This window comes from Pelmatolapia mariae, linkage group LG16_19 (assembly GCF_036321145.2).
Source record: "Pelmatolapia mariae isolate MD_Pm_ZW linkage group LG16_19, Pm_UMD_F_2, whole genome shotgun sequence".
In the NCBI taxonomy this organism is placed as follows: domain Eukaryota; kingdom Metazoa; phylum Chordata; class Actinopteri; order Cichliformes; family Cichlidae; genus Pelmatolapia; species Pelmatolapia mariae.
The window spans coordinates 59288713-59314664 of NC_086241.1; the positions used below are offsets into that span (position 1 = coordinate 59288713).

Consider the following 25952-nt stretch of genomic DNA (forward strand, 5'->3'; position numbering starts at 1 on the left):
TGCTGGCCAACCAGCTGCCTCAATTAATGGCAGTTGTAGGCATGAACATAACACCTCAGTTCATCAGTAGGATATACTACAAATTAACATACTCATTTTGTACATGCTGGGCCTGTTTTTGTTTAATATTGTTATTATCTTCTGCAGTAGCGCTGTTTTGCTGCAGTCTGGTCCACATAGTTTTGATTGGATGATTTTCCACTTCTCTCTTTTTTAGGAATTTTCAAAAGAAGTTGAGGGAAAGTCTAGCCTTAAGAGCTCAGTGGTTAATGAGGGCAACCAGCTGCTGCGGCTGAAGAAAGTGGACACGGTGGTATTGCGCTCTGACCTGGCACGGATTGACACTCAGTGGTCTGAGCTACTCACACGCATCCCAGTGGTCCAGGAGAAGCTGCATCAGGTATCGTCACATGCAGCCGGACTAAAAAGGCTTACCTGCTTCAGGACAAATAGGATTACCTCTTTCTGCTTCTCCAGTTTGCATGCAAAAGTTTTCATTGCAGTTTGTTTTTAAACTACCAACATGTCGTTTTTTCTTTTTTTCTCTTTTTTTTTCTAGATCCAAATGGAAAAACTGGCCTCCCGTCATGCCATTTGTGAGCTGTTTAACTGGATATCGCTGATGGAGAGTGTCATTGACGAGGATGAAGAAAACCTCAAGAGTGCTGTGGGATCAAGTGTGATTCAAGACTATTTGCAAAAATATAAGGTAGTGGAGCATTTTTTATTGATTCATGACAGTTTTTGTTTACATGTATGGTCTGAACTCTTATTAAATCAAAAATATAACTTTTTTTTAGTGGAATGAATGGTTTTGGGGTTTTTTTGTGGTTTGCCATTGCAAGTAAGGTTTTTTCTAGATAAAATTCTTAATAAGAGCATATGTTGAGAGCTAAAATTTCGATTTTTAAACATGGAGTTTTCCTAACCTGATCATAATGGTGATGCAACTACTGGTTCTAACTGTAGATCTTTTATTATAAAATCTCCTGTTGTTTCCTCACTTTAGGGATTCAGAGTAGATTTAAGCTGTAAGCAGCTGACTGTGGACTTTGTCAACCAGTCAGTGCTGCAGCTCAGTGGTCAGGATGTGGAGAGCAAGCGCAGTGATAAAACAGACTTTGCTGAGCGCCTGGGAGCCATGAACAGGCGCTGGCAGATCCTACAAGGCCGCATCAATGAGAGGGTGAGGGCGTAATCATTGATAATGTTACAATAAAACCAACAGCATATTCACCCAATGTCCTTTATCAATGCAACATCCAAAGTTAACTTTTTTTTTTTTTGCATGAAATTCTTAAAGATCCAGTTCCTTGAGAGCCTCTTGGAGATGTGGTTAGATTATGAGAGCAGCATTCAGGCCCTGAAGTCTTGGATGGTAACTCAAGAAGAAAGGCTGAAGAGGAAACACCGGATAGAGGATCTGACATCTGTGCAGAATGCTCTAAAAGACTGCCAGGTACTGTAGATCTGATTAAGATATTCTTGCCCTTCATCTTGTCTTTGTATTTGCTAAATAAAAACAATTTTTTTAAAGGAAATGGAGGAGCTGGTAAAAGAAAAAGAGAAAGAGCTGGAGCGAGTCGAAGAGCAAGGCTGTGCCCTTGTTCAAAATAAGACTGATGAGGCCTGTGCTATCGTCATGGAGACACTCCAAGGTGTCAATCACACCTGGGCTAACCTGGACCACTTGGTAATCTCCTTGTTCTTTTTTTTGTTATTTTTTATTACCTGGGTTAGGCCCATTTATTCTGTCCTCTCTTGTCCATCCCTATCGTGCTCAGACTTTGGCCTGATTTTGCAATTTACTGGATGTAGATGCATGTTTTTGATTTCACCTTCTACAGATTGGGCAGCTAAAGATCAGCTTGAAGTCAGTGCTGGACCAGTGGACTCTATACAAACACGCCTCAGAGGAGATCAATGGCTACCTGATGGAGGGAAGGTACTCTGTGTCTCGTTTCCGCCTCCTCACAGGCTCACTGGAGGCTGTTCATCTGCAAGTGCAAAGTCTGCAGGTATATTAAGATAAAGGGGCATTCAGTGTATTTTTTCATATTTACTGACTAAAGCCTTTAACTGTATTGATATGAGTTTCTGAAATCTTGTAGCAATGTTAGGGGTATGTTTCTTAATGTGATCATTAAACTGCTGGTGAATTTACCACTGTATCTGTCACTGTGAAGGATTTGCAAGGGGAACTGGAAAAACAGGAGAGCAGTCTCAGAAAATTTGGTGCTGTTACCCACCAACTGCTGAGAGAGTGCCACCCTTCAGTGTCAGATTCTCTCAACAATGCCCTGAAAGATGTCAATGCAAGGTGAACCTAATTAGCATGGTGCTATGCTTATTACTATCATTACTACTGGTGTTTCTTTAACGAATTTAAGACATTTATTAGCGTATTACCATGTCATTGCACTTAGATGGACTGGCTTACTGGAGGAGATTGGAGAGCGTCTCAGAAGCAGCAAAGCACTGCTTCAGCTGTGGCAGCGCTACAAAGAGCTTTATGAGCAGAGCTGCAACAGCATCCAGCTGCAGGAGGAAAAAGCAGATCAGCTCCTCAAGATTACCTGCAACAAGGACATTGCTGACGATGAGGTGTCTGACTGGATTCAAGAATGCAGCGTGAGTCAAGCCACAGCTTTGCAACTTGCAACATCAGAACAACTCCTCAGTATTTCACTTCTAATGCCTCATTGTGAAAGCCACATCGATATGAAGGAAAATTTTAATGATATTAAACATTCCCTCACGTGTTTGGTGCAGTTGGATGTTGTATTTTAGTTTTGATAATGAAGACATATTGCCCTGAATGTTATGGGTGTTTTATTTCAGGAGTTGCTCAGGTCCCAAGCTCCGGTCCAGGCCTCACTTCAAGTTCTCCAAGAACTGGGAGAACAGCTGAAACAGCAGGTGGATACATCAGCAGCATCTGCTATCCAGTCCGATCACCTATCTCTTACCCAGCGGCTGGCTGCAGTGGAACAGGCTCTTACTAGACAGCTCACCGCCCTACAGGTAAAAAAAAAGATTTATGAAACATACTGCACTTTTTTTTTGTATAGGCAGTCAGTTACCAAGCCAGTATTTTGGCATTCTTCTATACTAGACTGGAGTTCAAGACTATGAAACCTTTAACCATCAACTGGAATCACTGGGGTCCTGGGTAGTTGAAGCTGAAGAGGCTCTGAAGGCACAAGATCCTAATGGCTCTACTGACCTAACAGTCATCCAGGACCGCATGGAGGACCTCAAGGTTTGTTTTACTGTTTTCCTTTTTGAGTTTGGTGAACAAATTGCAGAATATCACGTACTGGTTCGACAGCTGAAATGTTTCTGTAATTTCTGGGCTTTACAGAGGCTCATGTTGAAATTCAGCAGTATGGCACCTGAGTTAGAGCGTCTTAATGAGCTTGGTTACCGGCTCCCTCTTAACGATTCTGAGATTAAGCGCGTGCAGAATCTCAACAGAAGCTGGTCCACCACCTCAGCACAGACCACAGAGAGATTCAGGTAAGACAAGAAAATTACAAGTCAGTCTGAAAAGGTTTAAACCCATCCTAATTCAAGATACTCTGTTAAATAACAAGGTTAGATAAATTCAATAATGAATGAATGAAGGACTGGCACAAATACCATAAAGTGGTAAAGGCCACTCTCCCCATGTGACTGAGATATAAGATCACCTTTTGTTTGTTTCCTTGCAGCAAGCTTCAGTCATGCCTGCTGCAGCAGCAGACCTTCCTTGAAAAGTGTGAAACATGGATGGAGTTCTTGGTCCAAACAGAAGAGAATCTGGCTGTAGAAATTTCAGGGAACTACCAGAGTTTGATGGAACAGCAGAAAGCCCATGAGGTTAGGGCCCATTTGAAGAAAATGATCCTCAGGCAGTATATTTTAATTTTGTTAACACATATAACAAATTTAATATTTTTTTATCTTACAGTTATTCCAAGCTGAGATGTTCAGTCGGCAGCAGATCCTCCACTCCATCATCAGTGATGGACAGAGAATGCTAGAGCAGGGTCAGGTAGATGACAGGTAAACCTATTCGACTACTCTGTAGATCTGTAGATTACCACCATACTCCACTGCAAGCCTTTCTTTGTCTCCTGTCTTTCTGAAATCACCTACAGAGATGAGTTCAATCTGAAGTTGGCTCTGCTGAGTAACCAGTGGCAGGGCGTAGTGCGACGTGCTCAGCAAAGGCGCGGGATCATCGATGGTCTCATCCGCCAGTGGCAGCGGTATAGAGAAATGGTGGACAAGCTGCGCAAATGGCTCTTGGAAGTGTCCCATCGTACAGAGACACTTCAGGCAGGGAATACAGTTCCTCTGCAACAAGCGCGTACTATGCTGGACGCGGTCCAGGTACATAGTGACAAACCTGACTGTAATACACATTAATACAGCAGTGACAGCAAAGGCTAGCTAACATTAAGAAGCTGTTGCAATGTGATGTTCTTCATGTAATAAACCACAAATATATTATCTGATAATGTTAAACATGCAACTGCAATTGTGGGTTGGGCGTTATCTGTGTAAATTAACAGGCTTGTAGCTTGATAAGAATCCTTTCTTCCTTTTTCAGATGAAGGAAAAGGTGCTGCAGCGTCAGCAGGGCAGCTATATCTTGACGGTGGAGGCTGGCAGGCAATTGCTTTTATCAGCTGATAGCCGAGCAGAGGCGACCCTGCAGGCAGAGCTCACTGATGTCCAGGAGCGATGGAAACAAACCAGCATACGGCTGGAAGAACAGAAGAAAGAACTTTCCACTCTGTTAAAGGTAAAACAGACAATATGCTAGCACGTTCTGAATTCCAGGCCACTTCAGAATACCTTGATGGCTACTATAATTCTTGCATTTGTATGTACAATCTCCATTGTATGTATTAAGTTTTACATTGATTTCCATATAATACACCAATCTCTTCTAGTTGTAGTTTCAGTGAGGACAGCTTTTCTAGAGCAACTCGTAATTTTGCCTGTGTTTGTAATCTGTTGAATGCAGGACTGGGAGAGGAGTGAAAAAGGGATTTGTGGATCACTGGAAAAGCTTCGAGCCTTCAAAAAGCAGCTTTCTCAACCTATTCCCGATCACAATGAGGATCTGCAAGCTGAACAGATCCGCTGCAAGGTAACAACTTGAACATTTAAAAAATTGACTTTTCTTTGTGCATCTAGATGTAAGACATCTGTAGAGTTATTTAAGTGTATGTTGAGCTGATTTTGTACATTGTTCAGGTGCTTGTTTAGTGTTTTAATAGTGGTACTGTTGTTTTTCCAGGATTTGGAAAATACATTTGACGGCTGGACAGGCGATCTGGCCCATCTGACCTTACTGAGAGAGTCACTTTCTTGCTACATCAGTGCTGAGGACCTTTCTGTCCTACAAGAGCGTATTGAGCTGCTGCATAGACAGTGGGATGAAATCTGCCACCAGGTACAACTCTTGGCACAGTTGCTTACTATTTTGGATTGTCTGAATATACTGTGTACTATAAGTCTGATTCTCAAAAATTAGTTTATAGCTACATTCTGCATATTACACAATATTTACTGTGTAACAGTTACAAGTCCCAGGAGATAGTGTTACTAATGTCAATCTTCACTATAAGATACAAAGCATATATTTGTATATGTAGATGGTAGATGTTGCTCAACATCATATATAAATCTATGTCTATATACTAGAAAAAAATTGGTATTCATAGTATTAGCATTTTTTTTTTAAACGGTTGGAGCAGTAGTTCAATTTTGCTGAATATGCCATTGTGCAACAAGTTTGAGAAAGGAATACACTGAGAGGAACAGTTGGCGTGACAAGTTAATGTAATCAGTCAGTCAGTTAAGAAAAGCTGAAACCTCAAGGTGATTTCGTTTTTTCACAGCGGCATCCTGTGTGCAGCGGATAAAATGCACACACAGGAAATACAGCACTCACTCACTGCGTGATGCAAATGAAAGCGTCTGAACGGCTTCCTTTAGAGCCTTCTTGATCTTTATTAGCTTTTGTTTTAAATTACCATGCATTCGTTGGCAGTTTTTATGTGCTTCGCACAGAGGTGCAGTTAACTTGTCATGTATTGCTGTTCTTCCACAGCTGTCACTGCGGAGGCAGCAGGTAAGCGAGAAGCTAAATGAGTGGACTGTCTTCAACGAGAAGTATAAGGAGCTCTGCGAGTGGCTCACTAACATGGAGAGCAAGGTGTCCCAGAATGGAGACGTCAGCATTGAGGAGATGATCGAGAAGCTTCGCAAGGTTTGTACACACCTCCAATATTTACAAAGTTTGACAGTGTTATTTAATTGTTGTATTTCAGTTACGTTTTGTTTTTCCTACTCTGCTTCTTTTACAAGTGCAGTTTTTTCAAATTTCCTGTTTGCATTGCGTTGTATGCCAGGACTACCAGGAGGAGATCACAGTAGCAGAGGAGAACAAGCTACATTTGCACCAGCTGGGAGAGCGCCTGGCCAGGGCCAGTCACCAGAGCAAAGCCACTGAAATCGAACAAAAACTCAACAAAGTCAGTGACCGCTGGCAGCATCTCCTCGATCTCATTGGAGCGCGGTGAGCAGACGTGCAGTCACAGCTGTGCAGCTGTGTTTTTATCCCATGCTGGGTTGTTTGTAACTAATCTGTTAAATTCTTTTAACAGAGTAAAGAAACTGAGAGAAACTCTAGTGGCTGTGCAGCAGCTAGATAAAAACATGAGCAGCCTGCGCTCTTGGCTCGCCCACATCGAAACAGAGCTGTCCAAACCTATCGCCTATGACTCCTGTGATGCCCAAGAGATTCAGAGGAAGCTCGATCTGCAGCAGGTGACATAATATACTGAACAGGACCTAAAATACATATGTGCAGCTTGCCAGGAATCATTCAGTCTGTGTCAAATGCAAGCTCTTTAATAGCATACAGGCAACAGGGCTTTGCAGTCATTTAGCTGAAATTTCTAAAAACTTTCACATTTTTGTAATCATGTAATGAAAATGTAACTATTAGTATCAATTCTATGCAAACAGGTTTTGTGATATAATATACTAATAAAAGTTATTGTTGTACAGTTTGTAACCACTTTCAAAAAGTCATTCTCTAACTTTCTATCAAGCTTCTTCCTTCTCCTTCTGTCTCTCATCTTATTACTTACCGTGTCACTCTTTTCTTCTTCTTAGGAGCTTCAGCGTGACATAGAGAAGCACAGTACAGGAGTGGCATCTGTGCTGAATCTATGCGAGGTGCTTCTGCATGACTGTGACGCCTGCGCCACCGATGCAGAGTGCGACTCCATCCAGCAGGCAACGCGGAGCCTTGATCGCCGCTGGAGGAGCATCTGTGCCTTGTCTATGGAGAGGAGATTAAAGTAAGACGTTACACACTAGATGGAAGCAACAAATGCATACGTTATTATGGATAACAGGTAACTGTTATAACTGTTATCCTGAAATTATTCCCTCTGTTAGGATTGAGGAGACATGGCGTTTATGGCAAAAGTTCCTGGACGACTTTGCACGTTTTGAGGAGTGGCTGGTAACTTCAGAAAATACAGCTGCTCTACCCAACTCCTCTGGTGTGCTGTATACTGTAGCCAAGGAGGAACTAAAGAAATTTGAGGTATTGCTGAATTATTTTGTGTAAACTGTACAAGTGATCAAACTACCTACTGTTTTCACCTAGTAGGACAGCATTAAATAAGAAAATTCTATCTCTCAAATGCAAACATGTAAACTAAACACGAAGCTAAAAGACAAAAGCAAATTTCTTGAGAAAATGTATGAATGTGTTTTTGTAGGCCTTCCAGAGACAAGTTCACGAGAGTCTGACTCAGCTGGAGTTAATCAATAAGCAATACCGCCGCCTGGCCAGAGAAAACCGCACTGACTCTTCCTGCCGGCTGAAGGAGATGGCACATGATGCCAACCAGCGATGGGACAACCTGCAGAAGAGGGTGGCATCCATCCTCCGCAGGCTTAAGGTACAATTGTTTTACTAGTACTTATATATTATTTCCATTTCATTTTTGTACATTTTGATTTTAAATTTCTGTCATGCATTTCTGAATTCATTTCTTTTCATCTAACTTTTCTGTGACTGTTTATTTTTCACTAATAAAGCCCGAACAAAGGTTTGTTCCATTTGCACGATATGAAAGCATAGACTCTAACACCAGTGTCCCTCTTTACATGTGCAGCACTTTATTAATCAGAGAGAGGAGTTTGAGACAGCCAGAGATGGCATTTTGGTTTGGCTGACAGAGATGGACCTTCAGCTGACCAACATCGAGCACTTCTCTGAATGTGACATTCAGGCCAAGATCAAACAACTCAGGGTGAGCCTGCCATGATATTTCAGACCAAGAAAATCCACTATGCATTTTTCAAACACTGCTTTCTACTGACTGTTACATATGTTCATTTTATCTTCATTTCTAGAGTCAGTTTGCACTTGTGAAGAGCAGCTAAATGGATATTTCATAATTAATAAGAGATACACATCACACACAACTCTGTGTTTAGCTTTAACAGCTTGTCTCTCTCCGGCTTCACAGTCATTCCAGCAGGAGATTTCTCTAACAACAGCCAAGATCGAGCACATCTTCCACCAGGGGGAGGCTCTGATAGAGAAGAGTGAGCCTCTGGATGCTGCTGTCATCGAGGAAGAGCTGGAGGAGCTGCAGCGCTACTGTCAGGAAGTGTTTGGTCGAGTGGAGCGCTACTACAAGAAACTCATTCGCCTTCCTGTAAGACTTCAAAATTGAGAGAATCTGACAGATCTGTGGCTTGGGTCCAAATGTAATCTTTCCCATACTAAAGTCCTTTATCTTTAGCTTGCAGATGACGACACTGAAGTGTCATTGTCCGATCGTGAGCTGGAGCTAGATGAGCATTGTGATTTGTCCAGTCTGCCGTGGAGTGAACGTTTGGGGGATGGCTTCCTGTCACCTCTGCCGTCCTCCGGTCGCTCAGCTTCCTTGGCTGCCCAGCTCCGGACTGAGCGCTCGGGCAGAGACACCCCAGCAAGCGTGGACTCCATTCCCCTGGAATGGGACCATGACTACGACCTGAGCCGTGGGCTTGAGAGTGCAAGCAGGGCACTCAGAGAGCAGCAGAGTGAAGAGGGAGACTTCCTTCAGCGCCCTGCCTCAGGCTTGTCAGGTAGGTTCCCATACCAGTGCAAAATTATGCTTGAAATTTAAGAGATTTTTCAGAATAATAACTTTTCTTTATCAGTGTTAGCTGTTAAAAAAAGTTAGAAGAGAGATATCTTAAACCATTGTGCCTCTGCATCTTTTGAGAAGTCCAAAAAATGACATCAAAAGTTCCCATAGGGGACAGAAAAGGAATAATCACAGAAAAACACATAAGGAACACAAGAAAGTTAGTGAAGGGTTTATCTGTGACTGATTACATTATGTATTTTCTTGGTGCCGTTGAATACCAGGATAATCAGTTCACTGAGTCAGTGTGAAGCCCACTGCTAAATGTGTGTACTGTATAATGTTTCTTCCAGATGTAGTGATCCCAGAGAGCCCTGAGGCCTTTGTTAAACTAACAGAACAAACACTGAGGTCTTCCACTGGTAGGCAACAGCAGACCCCAGCATGCCACATGTGTTTGGGGCCAGAAATAACAGATACACTCTGAGTGATGAAACACTAGTAGTCTTTTCACCAGCTTGGAATTTGATTTGTGTTCATTTCTTCTCTTAAACACACTTTGGGCACAAATGGCAACACTTTCTAACCCTGGGGAATAGGGTCAATTCCATTTTTATTCCCTCTATTCACTTGTTCTGCTTTGGGCTCTAATTCAGCAGAACAGAAATGGAATTCAGCCTAACCCTTCTTTCTAACTAGCTTTATTCATTTTTTAACTTGACTTGTTCTTTGTAGCTAACCTGTTTGGATTTGTTGATTTGCATGTTTTTTTTTCCTTTGTTTGTTTGTTTATAAACAAGAAATGTATTGATTCTTATAGAAGGGACTGCAGATTTGTTTAGACGTCTCATAGACCCTGGTCACACAAAGGCAAATCACAGTAAAAACACGGGTTTTAAACATATTATTTCAAATCAGGGATGCAGCTCCCGATGCAAGGGGCACAAAGGGAGTGCTGTGATTTGCGACAAAAGGCCAGAACAAACAATCTGCATTCCTGTCTATTTCTCATTTTTCGCTCTCCACATTTTGTTTTTCTTAAATCAGGGTGGCTTACCTTCTTTTCTGATGTTAAACATGTTTCACAAACACATTATGGAAATATAATCAGCTAATATTGTGTTAACAGGGGAGGTTGCTGCTGCAGACTCTCATATTCACCCTCTGGATATCAGCCGTTTCCACCTGCAACAAACAGACAGCAGCCGCAGCCGCACTTCTGCAAGCACAGAAACGGACTCCTCATACATGGGATATGTATGTGTTACTCGTATTACGCTTAGAGCTCAGAACAATCTATTCTTTAAAGCTTTTCTGCACTGGACTGTAGATTTAACCGCAATTAATTCTGCTTTGTCTATTTGAATGCTGCTGTTGTTTATTTTTGCTCATATTTTTTTAATAATCTATTTTCTCCTCGCAGAACTCACTTGGTTCTTCAGTTTAACAATATTTTTTCCAATTTTGAAATAGTCAGTATAATCCTATTACACTGCCTGCAATAACCAGTCGTTTAACTGCTCTGTAGCTGCGACTGATGGGCGAGTGTCGTGGAAGTATTGACACAGTGAGGAGGATGGGCTCTGAGCTGAAGGAGGAAGAGGATACGGTGTCTGGACTGGCAGATCCCAGCAGCTCAGAGTCCCAGACTTCAGGTAATACCTATAACTATCCTCCATCTTAAATAAGCATTTATTTTAATTTATGCTTGTTAAAGAAAAAAATGTGAATTATCCATTGGGCTACGGTGCTGGTAAATTCAGTTAACATAATCTTTTTGGTCTCACATCCGTCAATCTAGGAGTGATTGAGCGCTGGGAGCTCCTGCAGGCTCAGGACCTCAGCAAGGAGATGAGAACAAAGCAGAACGAGCAGCAGTGGCAGCAGCTGAACTCTGACCTGAACAAAATCTTGACTTGGCTGGGAGAGACAGAGGAAGAGCTGGAGCAGCAGCGTAGACTGGAGCTCGGCACGGACATCCAGACGATTGAGCTGCGTATCAAAAAGCTCAAGGTACAGTTTTTTTTAGTAGTAAAGTCCCTATTTTTAACTTTTTTATTACTCTGCTTGTTATTTTCTTACTTGAATACTTATAAATATATACCTTACAGTCTTTATTCCTACTGTTTCCTTGTTTTCTCATCAAATTGGGAATTTTTTGCATTACTTGTACGTCACCATGGACATGCGTGTTTGTCTACAGGAGCTGCAGAAGGCGTATGACAAGCGCAAAGCTATAGTGCTTTCCATCAACTTGTGCAGTGCGGAGTTTCTGCATTCAGAGACAGATGAGTCCCGAGAGCTACAAGCCAAACTGAAAGACATGAACAACCACTGGGATAAACTCGGCAGCGCGCTGGAGGAATGGAGGTCTTCATTACAGGAAGCTCTGATGCAGTGTCAAGTGAGTGCTGATCAAGTCGGACTGTTTGAACAGATCGACTTGCTCATGAGTACGAATATCCTTCTATGATATGCTAGTTGGGTCTTCACCTTCCCAAATTCCATCTGATCAATAGGAATTTCATGAGATGAGTCACGGTCTGCTGCTCTGGTTGGAAAACATCGATCGGAGGAGGAATGAGGTGGTTCCCATTGATCCGATCCAGGACAGTGACACTCTCCATGAGCATCACAAAACACTCACGGTACCAAACTGTCGCACTCTTAAACTTAAGTGTGTCTTTCCATGTTACTTCCATAAATCCACTCTGTAAAAGGTTTCTTTTTTGAATGTATCTCTTAAATTTTCTCTCCAGCAAATCCGCCAGGAGCTGCTAGACTCACAGCTTAAAGTTGCTTCACTACAAGACATGTCCCTCCAGTTGCTGGTCAACTCGCAGGGCAGTGATTGCTTGGAGGCTAAGGAGAAGGTTCACGTCATAGGAAACCGCCTAAAACTCCTGCTAAAGGAAGTAACCCGAGACCTCAGAGAGCTGGCCAAGATTCTGGACATCACAAGCAGTCAACAGGTAGAGCCTCAGTCACTTGTGTACCTGTCATGTGTTACCTGAACACGTCTTTTCTTTTATATTCACCTGCATTTAAAAAGTCAAAAAGCATTTGACAGAAACATTTTCAATTTTTTCCATCATCAGATTTTTTTAAAACAGAATTTTCAAGTTTAAAGTGGTTTTTGTAATAAATAAATAAATAAATAAATAAATTTGACTATAATCTCGAAAAATGCTCAAAAAAGAAAGAACTGTGAAACGCAGACAGGCTGAAAATTCACAGGTTCATCTCCAGTGATACTTCATTAGTCACAAATGTGTTACTCACACCATTAATGTGCAATATTAGCAAAGGTGGGGAGTAAACTTGTGATGGTGCAATTTGCCCGAATCTTGTACGAGTGTAATCATTTCACATTTTTAGTTATAGCTCTCATGTGGAGCATATTTTTACACTGAATAAAAAATATCATATTTGCAAATAAATGATTGTTTCAGCACAGGATGCACTTAATTTTACTTGAGTGGATTATATTGTTTGGCTGTGTCCTTCATTTAGATTTTTTTAAGTACTAATCACCTGCCAACCACTCTGTGTAGTCTGTGGCCACATTTAGAAAAGGGGTCACTGTTTGCTTAACTCTCACCTGCTTTGTCTCTCTTTGTATCTGTGATTGTTTCCAACATCAGGATCTTTCCTCTTGGTCGTCTGCCGATGAGCTGGACACGTCTGGCTCCCTCAGTCCTGTATCAGGAAGGAGTACTCCCAGTCACAGACGATCGGTAATGTTTATCCCTACCTGTACATGCTGCTATATGAGAACCAAGTGTTTGGAAACCCCTAAGACACATAGAGTAAATGCCCCAAATGCCCCAGTGAAGGCCAGATTCACCCCTGTCATTCCAAGATCTCTCCTCACTCTCTTCAAATCTTTCTCCACCTCCACAACCAGCGTTACGCTCCCTCCCTCTGGATTTTGAACTTTTTTCCAGCCTTTTACTCTTCTTGCATGTTGTCAATCTCCAGACAGTCTCCTGAGATTTCCTCCTTTCTAACTTTTCTACTTCTTCCTTCCTTTTCTTGGCAGGCTTTTTAGCTCTGCCCAGTTTGTTTCTTTTTCTCTTTCAGTATTTCTGAAACCCTTTTCTTTTTCTCAGACTTCCCTTAAATTTCTTTTCACTGTAGATACGTTTCGATCCTCGTAGTATTATAGCTAGGATTACTGGCTATTGTGCAACTGCTTAATTTCAAGTGTAGCATAGAACTTGTTGTTGGTTTAATGAGCAAGCATGGCATCAACAACAGCAATGAGAAAGCATTATTTTCTCATTAATCAACTGTACATCAGTCCAAATAAGCATGTCCCTGCTTATACTATGTGTATGTTACTAAATGTCCTTGTTCCAAAGAGATTCATGCATCACATTGCATAATTGTAGCAGTCCCTTTATTGCACTCCCAAGCTGAAGCAATTCAAAGTAGTTGTGCGCTGTGAAGAGCCAGATTCCTTATTATAACAGGTTACAAAATCAGTCACTTTCACGTATGATTTTGTTGCTGCTCTTCTTTCATTTTGGGTTTTCTTTTCATCAATAGCTTTGTCTTGATTTGCCTGGACTTAAACATACTTTCTTTCTTTTACCTCCCCCCCCTGTTCATTGCAAACAGCAACGGGGCAAATGTAGTCTGTCACAGCCTGGACCCTCTGTGAGCAGTCCACACCACAGGTACCTTTCTGTTGGTTTCTAGCACACCCAGAAGATAATGGAACTCAGCAGCCCATGATGCACTTGGAGATCAGTTGATTTCAGCTTTGAAATGAAACAAATATTCAGAATTTCAGCTTTTAATGCTCGTGCCAGAGTAGCAGCTCATGATAATGAATTCCATCATCTTCTGTAAGTCTAGATGCTCTGTGTAGGCTAGGCGATCAGGTGAGTGGTAGCCCACGCATCCGAGACAGGAGTTTCACAAGGAAAGGTGCAAGGCCTCCTCTCTGCCAATGTCCTTGGCTGCTTAATATTGCTAACCAGAGGGCGTTTCTTATGAATAACACAAATATTTCTCTATATCTAACTTCTTCGCTGATACTGAGCACACACACACCCTTTTGCTCTCAAATTGCCGAGCCAGTAAATGTCTGCAATGAACAATGCAAAGGCCGCTCTCTTCCTCTCTTGCGCTTTCTCTCTCTTGTGTGTTACATTTCTTCTCCCTTTGCTGCTGCTATCTCACTGAGTATCCACCATCTCCCCCCCTCAGTCTGTCATCTGTGAGTCTTGCCTCTCAGGTCTCCATTTGGGAAATGGTAAAGGGGCACTTTCGGTAAAAACACAGGGCAGCTCGAGTCACTTTGTTCATGCATTCTGGGATTGAGGGAAAAATACATTTAGAGAGCAAAGCAGCCTTGATTTGTCTCAATTTAAATACATTCTGAACACTTTATTTTTTACAATACATACATATGTAAACCCCTATATTACTGCTTTCAACTGACCGTGTCTTCTAACTTTTTGAGGCTATAAGAAGACAGTTTTACTGAGGGTGATGGTGACAGAAAAATGATACACTACTACTCATAGTATGACATTTTGTGAATTCGCTTATTTATTTATGTTTCTTTTTTAGACCTGGAAGCAGTTGGAAACAGCTAGCGTGTCTGGCTCTTTCCTCCTCCTCCCAGTGTCCATGCTAAACTAGGCTCTCTCCCAGCTTCATCTTAACATCTTAATTCACAAAGGGATTTCAGTCATCTCATCTAACTCTAAATCTAGAAAGTGAACTGGATTTCCCAAACTGTTGATTTAAGAAAGCTCAGCTAACTACCAGGGTCAAAGATGCTGTTTTCTAATTGCCGTGCTCTTCCCCGCCTCCGTTTGCTTTGCATTTTTTAACAGGACACAAACTTTCAAAGACTCCATCGTTATATGAATAAAGAGAGTATTCTCAAATTCAGCTGTTACTTGCAGCATGCCGTTTGCCTTTTACTCTAACGCCTTTTGCAAAGAAATGCAAGCTCTCGTATTACATGTCTTTGTCTGGCACAGGATTGCAGAATGTATGCCGTGAAAACTGTTTTGTGACCGTATTCGTACTTGTGTTTATCCATCCCAGTCTCAGTCAGCATGTAGATCACAATGTTAAACATTGTCTAACATTGCTTTACCCTGTGTTGGCAATGTCTTTCAAACACAGCATGGTGCTTACATTAACACACTGCCATGCAGTTCCACTGTCGCTGGACTGAGATCTTATTTGGATTGAAACTATGCAGGCAACATTAAAACAGTGAAGAGTGTGGAGAGAAGGATATTAAATTAGGATAATTTTTAAAGGGAAGTTTGTTTATTGGATTAGACTAATTTAATTTGTTTGTAATTTTTACTATTTCTGTAGCAAAGAGAAGCAGTTTTGTACGTGTAAGATTGGTGGATTATATAGCTGTGAAAGTACAACCGTGTTTCCAACAAAGACGGGAGTATGTGCAAAATGTAAATAAAATAAAAATGCAATGATCATTTAAACTCAATTATATTTAATATAAAGAAATCAAATGATGAAATGCAAGTAATTTGATTTATAAAATATTCTGTTCTATGTTTTTATATATGTTCAGCCAATTTTGAAAGCAGCCTCATGTTTCAAATTGGTGGTGCAGGGCATGTTTATAATTGTGATCAAGAGTTTTTAGCGGGTATCACCCAAACTCTCTCTACTACAGAGACTATGGTTTTGCTAAAATAAACAAGGCTAGCTGATATCTAGATGGCAGCATGTGTTGCTTCAAAACCTGCATTTATCTTTTTTTATTTATCCTGTATCTTTCTTCACAGATGGTCAAGTTATAAAAGCTACATCTACTGTTATTATCATATAATAGATGTTGGCTCATGTTCTCTTTATGCCAAAGGACCAACTATCCGTCATTTCCATGAAGAAAATCAGACTTTGATTGGTTAGACTATAGTATAAGTTATAATTTAAAGAACTCTGTTCCAGCATGTTACATGTTTTGTATGGAAGCTTGTTTCTGTCACTGAAAAAATCATTTTAAAGTCAAAATTTCGGGTTATTGTCTGAAAATTTCGACTGATTAGCTCAAGCTTGAAATTAAGAAAAGTAACTGGAAATTTAGACATAGGTCTGCCAATTCTTTTCATTAATTAAAAAAAACCTTTAATTGATAATTAATTTAGGTTGGGTTTAAATGATTTAAAATCCATTGCATTCTGCTTTTGTATACATTCAGGCCACAGTCTTTTTGGAAACACATTTGCAGTAGTGCAGATGAGAAGGAGATTTTAAAAGTCTATAATCCATAGTTGTGTTTGACTAATCCTGTGAATGCTTGTGTGTGTGTGAGCAGGCCTCACAGCGACGCTGGATCCGCTTTCTTCCCTTCTGACTCGGAGACACAATCATCTCGTAGGTCCTCGTTTCTGTGGCGCGTCTTCTGGGTCGCACTGCCTCTCCAGCTCTTCCTGCTCCTGTTAGTGGTTTTTGCCTTTCTGCTGCCAATGTCTGAGGAGGACTACTGTGCTCAGTCCAACAACTTTGCTCATTCCTTCTACCCGATGCTGAGCTACACCAACGGACCGCCTCCAGTCTAGATGGACGTAAAAACCACTTATGTTTAGTATTCTTGAGCCAGAATGACCTTAGTGGGATTCATGTTGATATCCTTGAAACGGTTAATCACGTTGGGAGCAAAAACAAATCCTGCTCGTCCATTTTTACTGCAGAATAACAGCTGCCATCTACAGTTAATATCTTTGTGTGTAGCACATAGGATCAAGCATCTCACTATGTTACTCTGTGTAATGCTGTGTCAGTTAATTTGCATTTTTGGTGTAACGGATCTGGAGGTTTCTGCCCACAATGGACATCTGCTGGATAAACGACGTGTCGACTCAGTGGTGTAAACATGACGTAACTTCTCTCAAGCCGATGGCACCAAAGTTAAATGCTGATATATAGCCTGTGAATTTGCTTGTAACTAAAAGTTTGTAAACAGCAAATACATTTAATATATCTTACATTGCAATTATTTTTTTACCTGTATTTTGGCATGCAGTTTTAATCTTTGCTTTTACTTACTTACATCCATCGTTGTGTCTGTGGTAATCGGTCCATTTTTAACTTGAACCACATTGATTCATGCAAGAGTCATTTAAGCCAAGTCAAGTGAATTTAATATCCAAGTCAGACGCAACGCAGGAGTTTAACCTTTAACAGTCATCCATGCTCTTTATACATTCTGCTGTTTTATTTTTTCAAGATATGAAATATGTCTTTAAGATTGAGAAATATGACCAATAGAATTATTGCATATTTTGTAAGACTGTGAGTTCAGTATCAAATGTATAACAGTCGAGAGTTATTTAACATATGTATATAATGCAAAAAGAAAAAATATGAGAAATGTATGTATATGCGACTCTCAAAAACAATGAATGCCAAACCTTCATTCTAAAAGTTGTCATTTTATTTGTGAGTTTGCATTTTTAATATTTCACCCTTTGTGCATCATACTTATATTGATCTCCCCATGAAAACACAAATATAAAAGAAAACTTTTAAATTGTTATTTTGTGTTTCAAAAGTAATTAATATCTCCACTATTTCTCAACATTTCAACTTATTTTTGGTGTGAATGGAGTGAATAGATTTTAAGTTTCGTGAGATCTACAGGTGGTAACATCCAGGTTGGAGCCATCGGATAGTTCTTGGACTTGTTGCAGGTGAGGTCTCTGGTGAGTAGAGCAGTGCTGGGGTATGTTAACATGATGATGAAGGTGGTGACGGTGACAATGGCCATGAAGAAGGGTTTCAAGTAATTTGATGATTTCATAATTTGGAAGAGCCAACGCTGTGGCATCCAGGCCCAACGTTTGAGAAACCAGCATGCGGAAATCCACCAACTGAAAAAAGAAACTTACCTGGTTCAAAAGTTTTCAGAAATCTTGTGACCTTTCTTTTATTTATATTAACAAACAACATTAAATGAGCTGTGTGACCGCTAACAAACATCTGCTGTGCAAGGTCATGAGATGTGGATGAAAGCATGGTAAACAAGTTTTCCTATTTGTCGTCTGACTCTTACCTCTCTGTGCCTCTCAGACAGCTGAGCCAGGCTCTGTCTGAGGGTAAGGAGTTCCTGTAGGTCGCCTCTTGTCTTCTTCTCTTGGCTTTGCAGGTCTGAGCTAACTGTGCTCAGCTTTTTCTCCACCTTTGCCTTCTCACCCGCCACCAGATCCAGCTTCTTTTTCTGCTCCTGCATGGTCTGAGTCTGTTGCGCGACTTTCAGCTTGGCATTTTAGGCACAGCAGAGACTCGAGTGAGCGTCGGGTTTTAGTAAAACAAGAGTGACTTTATTTAATTATGTCAAATTATTAATCTAAGATACTCTGATACTTTGAAAGTATGCATTGATTGCATATGCATATGATTTAATGACCCACCAACCCATGCCCCAAAATTAACACAAATACACAAAACATTATGAAGTGAAAATCCCTCTGGAGTGAATTTGGGCCCAAACCCTTCTCCCCTCTACCTTGAGCTCGCTGGTATGGGAGAGCTGGCCCTTGAGCTCAGTGTTGGAAAGCTTGGTTGCTTTCAGTTCACTTTGAAGACGCTCCAGTTTTTTCTGCAGCCTCGCAGCCTGTAGTTGTGCATCATTTTGTTCCGCAGCCAATGCTGATCGGGTCCTCTTCTCCTCCTCCAGCTCTGAAACCTTTTTCCTCAGTAGTTGGATGTGGAGTCCTTTGCTCTCTATTTGGTCCTTCTGTGATTTCAACTACAGGGAATGGGAATATTTTAAATCAACTGTATACATTTTTTTAAGCTGCATTTGTGCATTTAGAGGTAAATTATCTGCTTGTTCAGCACCACTCTCCACTTGTATAAACTTGTGAATAATAAAAACAAAAAACAAACAAAAAAACTACCTTCCGTTGTAAGCTGTAAGTCAGACTTTTACTCTCAACTAAAGCAGTTCCCTCTTGTCTAACAAGTTGTTCGGCACGTGACAGAATGAATTTTAGCTTCATTTCGAAGTCAAGATCAATGTCAAAGTCCTCAACCTTCATCGTCTTGGACAGCTGTTCCAAGAATTCCTCATACTGTTAAAAAAAAAGAGACAAATCATAGGAATGTGTCGCTATACCAACCTGTATCTGTAACTTATATGCTTAGTCACATGACTTTACTCACATCCTGTTTGCTGTGTTGCAATCGGTCACGATGCATGTCTGCTGTCAGCAGTTCGGCCTCCAGACATTGCAGTCTTCCCCTAAGGTCTTGGACTTGCTGCTCTGCAAGCTGAGCCCTCTGTTGTGCACTGTGATGAAGCTCTGTCTGCTCACTCAGCTTTTCAGAAACACAACACAGCCTCATTTCCACCTCTGGCAAGCTCTGAAAGACCAGCATAGTGAAAATGAGTGGTAACATAAACTATTGTGTGCATACTCCTTTTCATCTTACAGCTGGACTAAGTCCTTGACAGATGGAACAGGAAGCTGTATTGCAAGTATTGAGATTAAAGTGCTACTTGCATGCTTATTGGTAAAAAAATAAAATAAAAATCAACCGGTATGTTTCGTTTTACACAGGTAACTGATCATTCATGACATATACCGATTAACAAAAAGTAATCCTAATAACTAAAATACAATGTGATTTATAATTGTCAGCAAATGTGTTGTTTGGCTGGAGCCACATTTGTACCTTGGAGAACAAATTTAGCTTTAAAGCAGCTTTTAAACATTTTTTGTTGGAAATCCCAACGTTCCTCACCTTATTGCAGAGGTTATCCAGTGTCTGTAGCACATCTCTCTCCGTGGGCAGGATGACGTCCTCACACTTCTTCTCCAGGAGGCCGACCAACTTTTCCAAGAATGCCTGCAGCTTGCCCTCAGCTTCTTGGGTCCTTCTTTCAAGCTCCTCCACCTGGTTCTCCAGACAGCGTGACTCTCGCCTGGCTGCCTCTATCACTCTCTTACTGGCCTCAAGTCTTTCAGTTAGGGTCTGCTTCTCCATCTCGACACTTCTTCTCCCAACAGCCAGACCATCAAGCTCCTAAATGACATACAAACACCACAACAATAGGGCAATTTTAGCATTTACTCCTAAGGTAATAAAATCTTTAAATTAACAATTTCATACAGAAATCAGTACTTTTTACACAACGCTACTAAATCCTTTAGTTCGTGGGTTAAGCCGTCCAGACATCTGAAATCTTGTACTGTAAAGTAACTGCTCTTTTAAGTTGTGTATATACCACTTTGAGTGAATCAAGTGCTGCTACACTGCTTGCAGCCTTCCTCCTCTCTTGGTCCAGCTCTGCCACCAGCCTCAGCACCGTCTCTCTGCTGGCTTTGCACTCCACCTCACTGGACTTCACACTCTCTTCTAAAACAGCAACCCTCATCTTCAGCCTCTCCTTCTCATTGCACTGTTAATTACAGAGGTTGAAGAAAGGTACTAAATAGTTATTAAATGCTTTTTTAAATCTATTTTTAAAAGTTGCCAACATAGGAATCAATTTAGTTTCTCCCCCCCACCCCCCCACTGTGACTGAATTCAGTAGACATTTAAAATATTTTAAGTCCTACCTCGTTAGAGTTTTCCATAATTCCCAATAAGAGAGGTGAGAAGTGAACTTTAAGTAGATGTTGCCTCTGTTTTAAGAAGTCTCCTGGCAACAACAAACACAGGTTCAGTCAGAAGGGGGCGCTATAGCTGAGCCTGTCAGGCATCATCTCGTTTATCAAGTTGGTGGAATTTTATTTTATTTTATTTTATTTTATTTTATTTTATTTTATTTTAGTTTAATTTAGTTTACTTTAGAAAGATTAATTTCTTAATTAATACAATAGCATAAAAAATCCAAAGTCACGCTGAACGGGCGACAATGTGAAGGTCATTAGCTTTGCACCACATTAGCCCTGAGCTTAGACTTTCAGGTAGCCCTTCTGCTCAACCCCAGTATGAGCTTCACTTACCGGAAATTTTCCACTCATAAACTGATCGAGTTCGTCTAAATATAAACGACTGAGTATTTGTAAGGTACTTCCTGCTGTGTTTTGAAGTTTTAGTAATACAGTTCAGCTTATAATGGAAACGCTCTACCTTCAAGTCAGAGCTGAGAGCATAATGTGACTACTTCTATTGCGTCACTTCGAGCAGGAAACAAGCGACGGGGAACAAACACGCCGCCTGTGAATGTATGCAAGACTGCAAACACTGAAGGTAGCTGGAATTTGTGAATTAATTTAACACCGTATTTTGTTTTTTCTAACCTGGTAAGCGAAGAAACTCCTGACGTTTTCTACTCACTGAATTGTCTGCGGCTGGCATGTATACAGAAGTTAGCTCCAGGCATGGAGCCGCAGTACTGCTGAATGTATTATCCTAATTAGTTTGCAGGATATACGAGTGTTTTGCTTGCTGATGCACTTTTGATTACTGTTGTTGTCTATACTTTAGATTTAACGTGTAACAATATAACTATACGTCCGTTAGCTAAGTTGATGTGGTTGTTTAAAATAGTTCTGTGGTTCCAGTCACCTAAAGGCACTTTCGTTTGGTTGCAGGTTACCTGTAGGTGAGTGTGAATGGAAGATGCTTCTCCGGACGTTGTGGTCCAGACTGGGAGCCCAGCTGCATGCAGGGAGCATATCAGGCTGCGTTTTAACTTCTGCCAGGACTCACTGTGCTCCGTGGAGCTTTTCCAGGACCTGCCATTTAAACTCTATTCATCAGCAGCACGAGCAGAAAAGACATGTTTCTTTGCCTGCTTTGAGTGGATGTAAAAGTCTTAGCAGTGGGTTTTTGACTGACCCTGGGAGACTTTCAAACTGTGCAAGAGGACAAACAAGTTTGTATTCAACCAACCTCGTAAAGTCAGTGTTGAAACCAGGTTTGAAACCAGCCACAGTGCCTGGGAAAAGGGCACCCAAGGGACCACGGACGAAGCAGCCATCCAGAGCCAACCAGCCTTCCCTCAGTGAAGACAAGGTGATTTACCCTTTAGTGTAGTGAAATGTTTTATTTAGCTGTGCCTGGTATTGTTTTATGTGTTGATTCAATTGTTTGTCTCCATAGGATATGATGCAGTGCATTGCTTTTGCAACAGCAGATCAGTATCATTTGCCCACACTTTCTCACGACTTGATAAACCACGGCTTCCATGAGATAGATTTGCCCAGAGGTATGAGTGAAAAGGTCATACAGCTGTGCATTAGATTATTAGTGATGGCTTTCAAGATCGTCATGTTTTATTTTCAGATGCCTCGAATGTTCTGGTGATAAGCACAGACATGGCTGCAAAACCAGATGACAATGCACAAATCTTCTTCTTCAGGTAATGCTGACGCGCTTTGGTTTAGACTTTGTCTCCAATATTAATGGTATTATTTTGTTGTAGAAAGGTCAGTTCTGTTCAAACGTTGTCAAAAATATGGCTTAATTTGGGGATTATTGATATTTGGTTTGGTCAGTACTCGGTGATACAGGCGTACCTTGGTTTGCCTGTATGCCTATATCAGTGATCTATTTCTCAGCATCAGATGCACACACAAATCTAAACATGCAATTGCTGAGATTGTCGATTGGATTCGGGTCTGGATTACACGAGGCTAATCAGTGGCAGTGGTGCCTTTTTTAATTGTTGACGCTCTTGCCACGTGAGGCAAGGAATCCAGGTCCCACTGCATTGTGTCTAAGCAGTCGCGGAAGGTTGTGAAGATCTATGTAATCCTCCAAGGATATGCCTCCTCAGACAATCACTGACCTCCTGCTAAACCATTCATGCTGGATGTTGCATGCAGCTTAACGTTCACCACAGCATCTCCAGACTCTTACCTGCCACATATGCTCAGTGTGAATTTGCTCTCATCTGTAAAGAGAATGGAGCGCCACTGATGGACCTTTTGGTTTTGTTGATCTCTAGTGAATGCTATTCGATCTGCATGGTGCTTGTATGTGAACACAGGTCCCACTGATGGATGTCAGCCCCTCATGCCACCCTCATGGAGTCTGTTTCTGACAGTTTGATTTAAATCATGCGCGTGAGGTTTTGTAGGCCACCTCCCGTTCTTCCTCTCACAAAGGAGCAGATACTGGTCCTGCTGGTGGGTTGATGCCCTTTTACAGCCCTGTCCAGCTCTCACTGTGGTATCTCCACCACACTCTTGAGATTGTGCTGAGAGACGCAAACTTTGTTGCCATGGCACGTATGGATTTGCCATCCTGGAGGAGTTGGACTATTTGTGCAACCCGGCTGAGATGGTGATAGTGTCTCATGTTACTAGTGGTAGTAAGGACAAGGAGATAGCAACAGTCTGTGGCAACCATTCCCTTTTTGGGGGGTTGTCTTGTTGTTGTCTCCCCCTGCACCTGTTGTCCCTTCGATTTGCACCAGAGCAGGTGAAACTGAGTCTTAATAGTTTATGCTTTCTAACTGACAGGTTGATATGCCTGAAGTTTAGCTGACTTTTTTGTTATACGCTGACAATCAAGCATTCCTTTAACGTTTTTCAGCAGTGTAGTTACTAATACTTCTTTAGTACTGCTGCTTTTTTCTTTGGCCCCATATTGCCTGATCTCAGTCTAAAGTTTCTAAGTTTAAAAGTTGTTTTGTTCAGCTCTTGAGTTCTTGTTTGACTGCTTGCCTCATGATTTCCTTGGACCAATAGTTTGTTTTGTAACATGAGAGGAAGGGTTAAACACTGACTTGTCTCACTTCCTAAATTTTTAGAGAAGGCTCAGTAGTTTTCTGGAATGTCGAGGAGAAAACGGTAAGCAAACATTACCATTAATGCAATTAATCTAATTTCCAGTTCACTTTTCTACTATACTATTGTTAAACTCTGTAATTTCCCCTCACTCTTTACAGATGAAAAACATTTTGAGAATCCTGGAACACCATGAGATCCAGCCTTATGAAGTAGCGTTAGTCCACTGGGAAAACGAGGAAATTAACTACACTGTGGGAGAGTACGATGAGCCTCATGCTTTGTTTTGTTAGTACTTTCAGACTCTGTAACGTTTCTAAACAGACACATTTTTCCACCTCAGGGGAAATACAAAGCTTGAGCGTGGCAACTTTATTCTGAGTGATGATATGGATCAAGAGGAAGCTGTTTTGGAGAAATTTGCATTTTCAAATGCACTTTGTTTGTCTGGTGAGAAGCTGTATTTCAAGTCTGAATCATAAAAAATGTGTTTGTTTCCTGTGAACACTGCTAACTTTCTCCCTTTGCTTTCTTTTCCAGTGAAGTTGGCAATATGGGAGGTAGCATTAGACAACTTTGTAGAGTCAATTCAATCAATTCCAGAGGTACAGTGGACACTTAACAGCAAGAATGAATAATTGATTATTTATAATGGTTGTCTGTGTGTTAGAAGATGCACGTGAGAGGTATTTTTCTAAAATGCTAATGGCAGCATGCTAATTTTTTTTCCTTTCCCACCCAGACACTCAAGTCTGGGAAAAGAGTCAAGTTGTCCTCTGCAGAGGTTATGCAGAAGATAGGAGAGCTTTTCACATTAAGGTAAATTCAGGAAAGTACAGCCTTTCTATTTTTGTATACACTATTTATGAGCAAGTAATACAGCTTGAGTTTTGTGTAATTGTACATGTTATTTCTAAATGCAAAAACTGCTGTTTGTTTCCTTTTCTAGTATTACCGTACTTTAGTATTTTTATTTACACTCTGCTTTGACAGACACTGTATAAACCTGAGATCTGACCTCCTCCTCACGCCTGATTTCTACTGGGACAGAGAAAACCTAGAAAAACTCTACGATAAGACGTGCCAGTTCCTCAGCATCAACCGCAGAGTCAATGTAAAGGATAAACCATCGCTGCTGGGTCTTTGTGTTAACACTCATTCATTTTTTTGCCCATGTAGCTTCATAATCTATCTCATTTTAGGTTGTGAATGAGAAGCTGGAACATTGCACGCAGCTGACAGACTTGATGAGGAGCCACCTGAGTGAGAAGCACAGCTTGAGGTTGGAGTGGATGATAGTCATCCTGATTACGATTGAGGTAAAAGAGGTCAAGCAAGAAGCCTCAAAGAATGCAGCATTTTTAAAACAAACCTTTATTCATGCTTTAAAAAAAAAACAGGGAGATGTTTAATAATGAGTACATCTCATTTGTTTCTCTTGTAGGTTATGTTTGAACTCGCAAAAATGATCTTCTAAACTGCTCCTCTGAAGCTACAACAACTCTAAAAAGGGCACAAGCAGCTATGAAAGAAGAATGCTGCACTGTGCGAAGGCACTGAGTCGTGAAGGGGACCTAGATAACGCTGAATGTGTTTACTCTTCATGTGTTACATCAGCAACTTTCTGAAAACCATGAATTATTTTTAAATCAAGAATTTCACAAATTGTTGCTGAGGATCTTGGCTGAGGGCGGGGGGAGTATTTTACACACATTTGTTCTTTATTACTGTGAAAAAAACAAAGAAAAATCAAAGTAGGCAAAAAAAGAAGATTTTTAATCTTTTGTGATGATCTGACCTTTATGTTTTGGGACGTTTTTTGTCTTTATGTTCTTAATTTTCTTTTTACGTCATGTGAAAGCATTTATGTTTTCTTGTCAGTGTCAAAGACACATTTTTGAAAGGTCTTATTTGCATGGGAAGGCGGGGACTCCCACATCTTGACACTGATCTTGCAGCTGATTTAAAAAAGAAAGGGGGGAAAAAAGATGTAGAAATACATCCAGATTTACTGAGTCGCAAACACCAACTGTAACGCTGTTATAAAAAGATGGGAATAAAGTATTTATGTTCAATATTTCCAAGCTTCAGTGTTTGG

The 25952-nt window shown here is 40.9% G+C and overlaps 3 protein-coding genes across 10 annotated transcripts in view; 2 read left to right on the forward strand and 1 right to left on the reverse strand.

Annotated features, from left to right (window-relative positions):
• The window catches only part of syne1b (spectrin repeat containing, nuclear envelope 1b), a 74385-nt gene extending 57659 nt beyond the window's left edge, over nt 1–16726 (forward strand). For 5 of the 7 annotated variants that reach the window (XM_063497174.1, XM_063497172.1, XM_063497178.1 and 2 more), the window contains 36 exons: nt 218–400; nt 560–709; nt 1010–1186; nt 1304–1459; nt 1538–1693; nt 1848–2018; nt 2187–2320; nt 2427–2631; nt 2842–3024; nt 3116–3262; nt 3365–3519; nt 3714–3861; nt 3953–4047; nt 4143–4377; nt 4598–4792; nt 5018–5143; nt 5294–5449; nt 6110–6268; nt 6411–6577; nt 6666–6828; nt 7180–7367; nt 7468–7618; nt 7797–7979; nt 8196–8333; nt 8553–8744; nt 8832–9159; nt 9515–9583; nt 10291–10418; nt 10690–10816; nt 10963–11174; nt 11365–11565; nt 11681–11809; nt 11921–12133; nt 12806–12898; nt 13785–13843; nt 16483–16726. In XM_063497174.1, the coding sequence (XP_063353244.1) occupies nt 218–400; nt 560–709; nt 1010–1186; nt 1304–1459; nt 1538–1693; nt 1848–2018; nt 2187–2320; nt 2427–2631; nt 2842–3024; nt 3116–3262; nt 3365–3519; nt 3714–3861; nt 3953–4047; nt 4143–4377; nt 4598–4792; nt 5018–5143; nt 5294–5449; nt 6110–6268; nt 6411–6577; nt 6666–6828; nt 7180–7367; nt 7468–7618; nt 7797–7979; nt 8196–8333; nt 8553–8744; nt 8832–9159; nt 9515–9583; nt 10291–10418; nt 10690–10816; nt 10963–11174; nt 11365–11565; nt 11681–11809; nt 11921–12133; nt 12806–12898; nt 13785–13843; nt 16483–16726 (5916 nt within the window). The remainder of the gene's footprint in view (nt 1–217; nt 401–559; nt 710–1009; nt 1187–1303; nt 1460–1537; nt 1694–1847; nt 2019–2186; nt 2321–2426; nt 2632–2841; nt 3025–3115; nt 3263–3364; nt 3520–3713; nt 3862–3952; nt 4048–4142; nt 4378–4597; nt 4793–5017; nt 5144–5293; nt 5450–6109; nt 6269–6410; nt 6578–6665; nt 6829–7179; nt 7368–7467; nt 7619–7796; nt 7980–8195; nt 8334–8552; nt 8745–8831; nt 9160–9514; nt 9584–10290; nt 10419–10689; nt 10817–10962; nt 11175–11364; nt 11566–11680; nt 11810–11920; nt 12134–12805; nt 12899–13784; nt 13844–16482) is intronic. The other 2 variants (XM_063497179.1, XM_063497177.1) reach the window with 2 other exon arrangements.
• A 1059-nt stretch (nt 16727–17785) lies between these two features.
• On the reverse strand, nt 17786–20749 carry ccdc170 (coiled-coil domain containing 170). The gene is made up of 8 exons (XM_063497747.1): nt 20732–20749; nt 20398–20571; nt 19905–20195; nt 19332–19532; nt 19067–19240; nt 18673–18915; nt 18220–18423; nt 17786–18037 (listed from the first exon to the last, which is right to left on the reverse strand). The coding sequence occupies exons 1-8, from the start codon at nt 20747–20749 to the stop codon at nt 17786–17788; spliced, it is 1557 nt and encodes a 518-aa protein (XP_063353817.1).
• A 539-nt stretch (nt 20750–21288) lies between these two features.
• rmnd1 (required for meiotic nuclear division 1 homolog) lies at nt 21289–25940 on the forward strand. 2 transcript variants are annotated; one of them, XM_063500175.1, is made up of 12 exons: nt 21289–21368; nt 21713–22136; nt 22224–22329; nt 22407–22482; nt 23878–23917; nt 24016–24116; nt 24198–24304; nt 24395–24459; nt 24597–24673; nt 24848–24968; nt 25057–25173; nt 25299–25940. In XM_063500175.1, the coding sequence occupies exons 2-12, from the start codon at nt 21741–21743 to the stop codon at nt 25329–25331; spliced, it is 1239 nt and encodes a 412-aa protein (XP_063356245.1). In that variant the 5' UTR covers nt 21289–21368; nt 21713–21740; the 3' UTR covers nt 25332–25940. The 2 variants fall into 2 exon arrangements, with proteins under 2 accessions (XP_063356245.1, XP_063356246.1); XM_063500176.1 differs by having other exon boundaries at nt 21318–21421.
• Nucleotides 25941–25952: the final 12 nt, after the last annotated feature.

What these genes read in the sequence shown, in the direction of transcription:
- ccdc170 (XM_063497747.1), bottom strand. An exon ending in TCTGCAATAAGGTGAGGAAC is followed by an intron (nt 19,533 to 19,904) that starts GTTGGGATTTCC and finishes CTGGTCTTTCAG; the next exon opens with AGCTTGCCAGAGGTGGAAAT. An exon ending in CTTACAGCTTACAACGGAAG is followed by an intron (nt 18,916 to 19,066) that starts GTAGTTTTTTTG and finishes CATTCCCTGTAG; the next exon opens with TTGAAATCACAGAAGGACCA.
- rmnd1 (XM_063500175.1), top strand. Translation starts at nt 21,741, where the DNA reads ATGCTTCTCCGGACGTTGTGGTCCAGACTGGGAGCCCAGCTGCATGCA. An exon ending in GGAATGTCGAGGAGAAAACG is followed by an intron (nt 23,918 to 24,015) that starts GTAAGCAAACAT and finishes CACTCTTTACAG; the next exon opens with ATGAAAAACATTTTGAGAAT. An exon ending in GGAGAGCTTTTCACATTAAG is followed by an intron (nt 24,674 to 24,847) that starts GTAAATTCAGGA and finishes CTGCTTTGACAG; the next exon opens with ACACTGTATAAACCTGAGAT.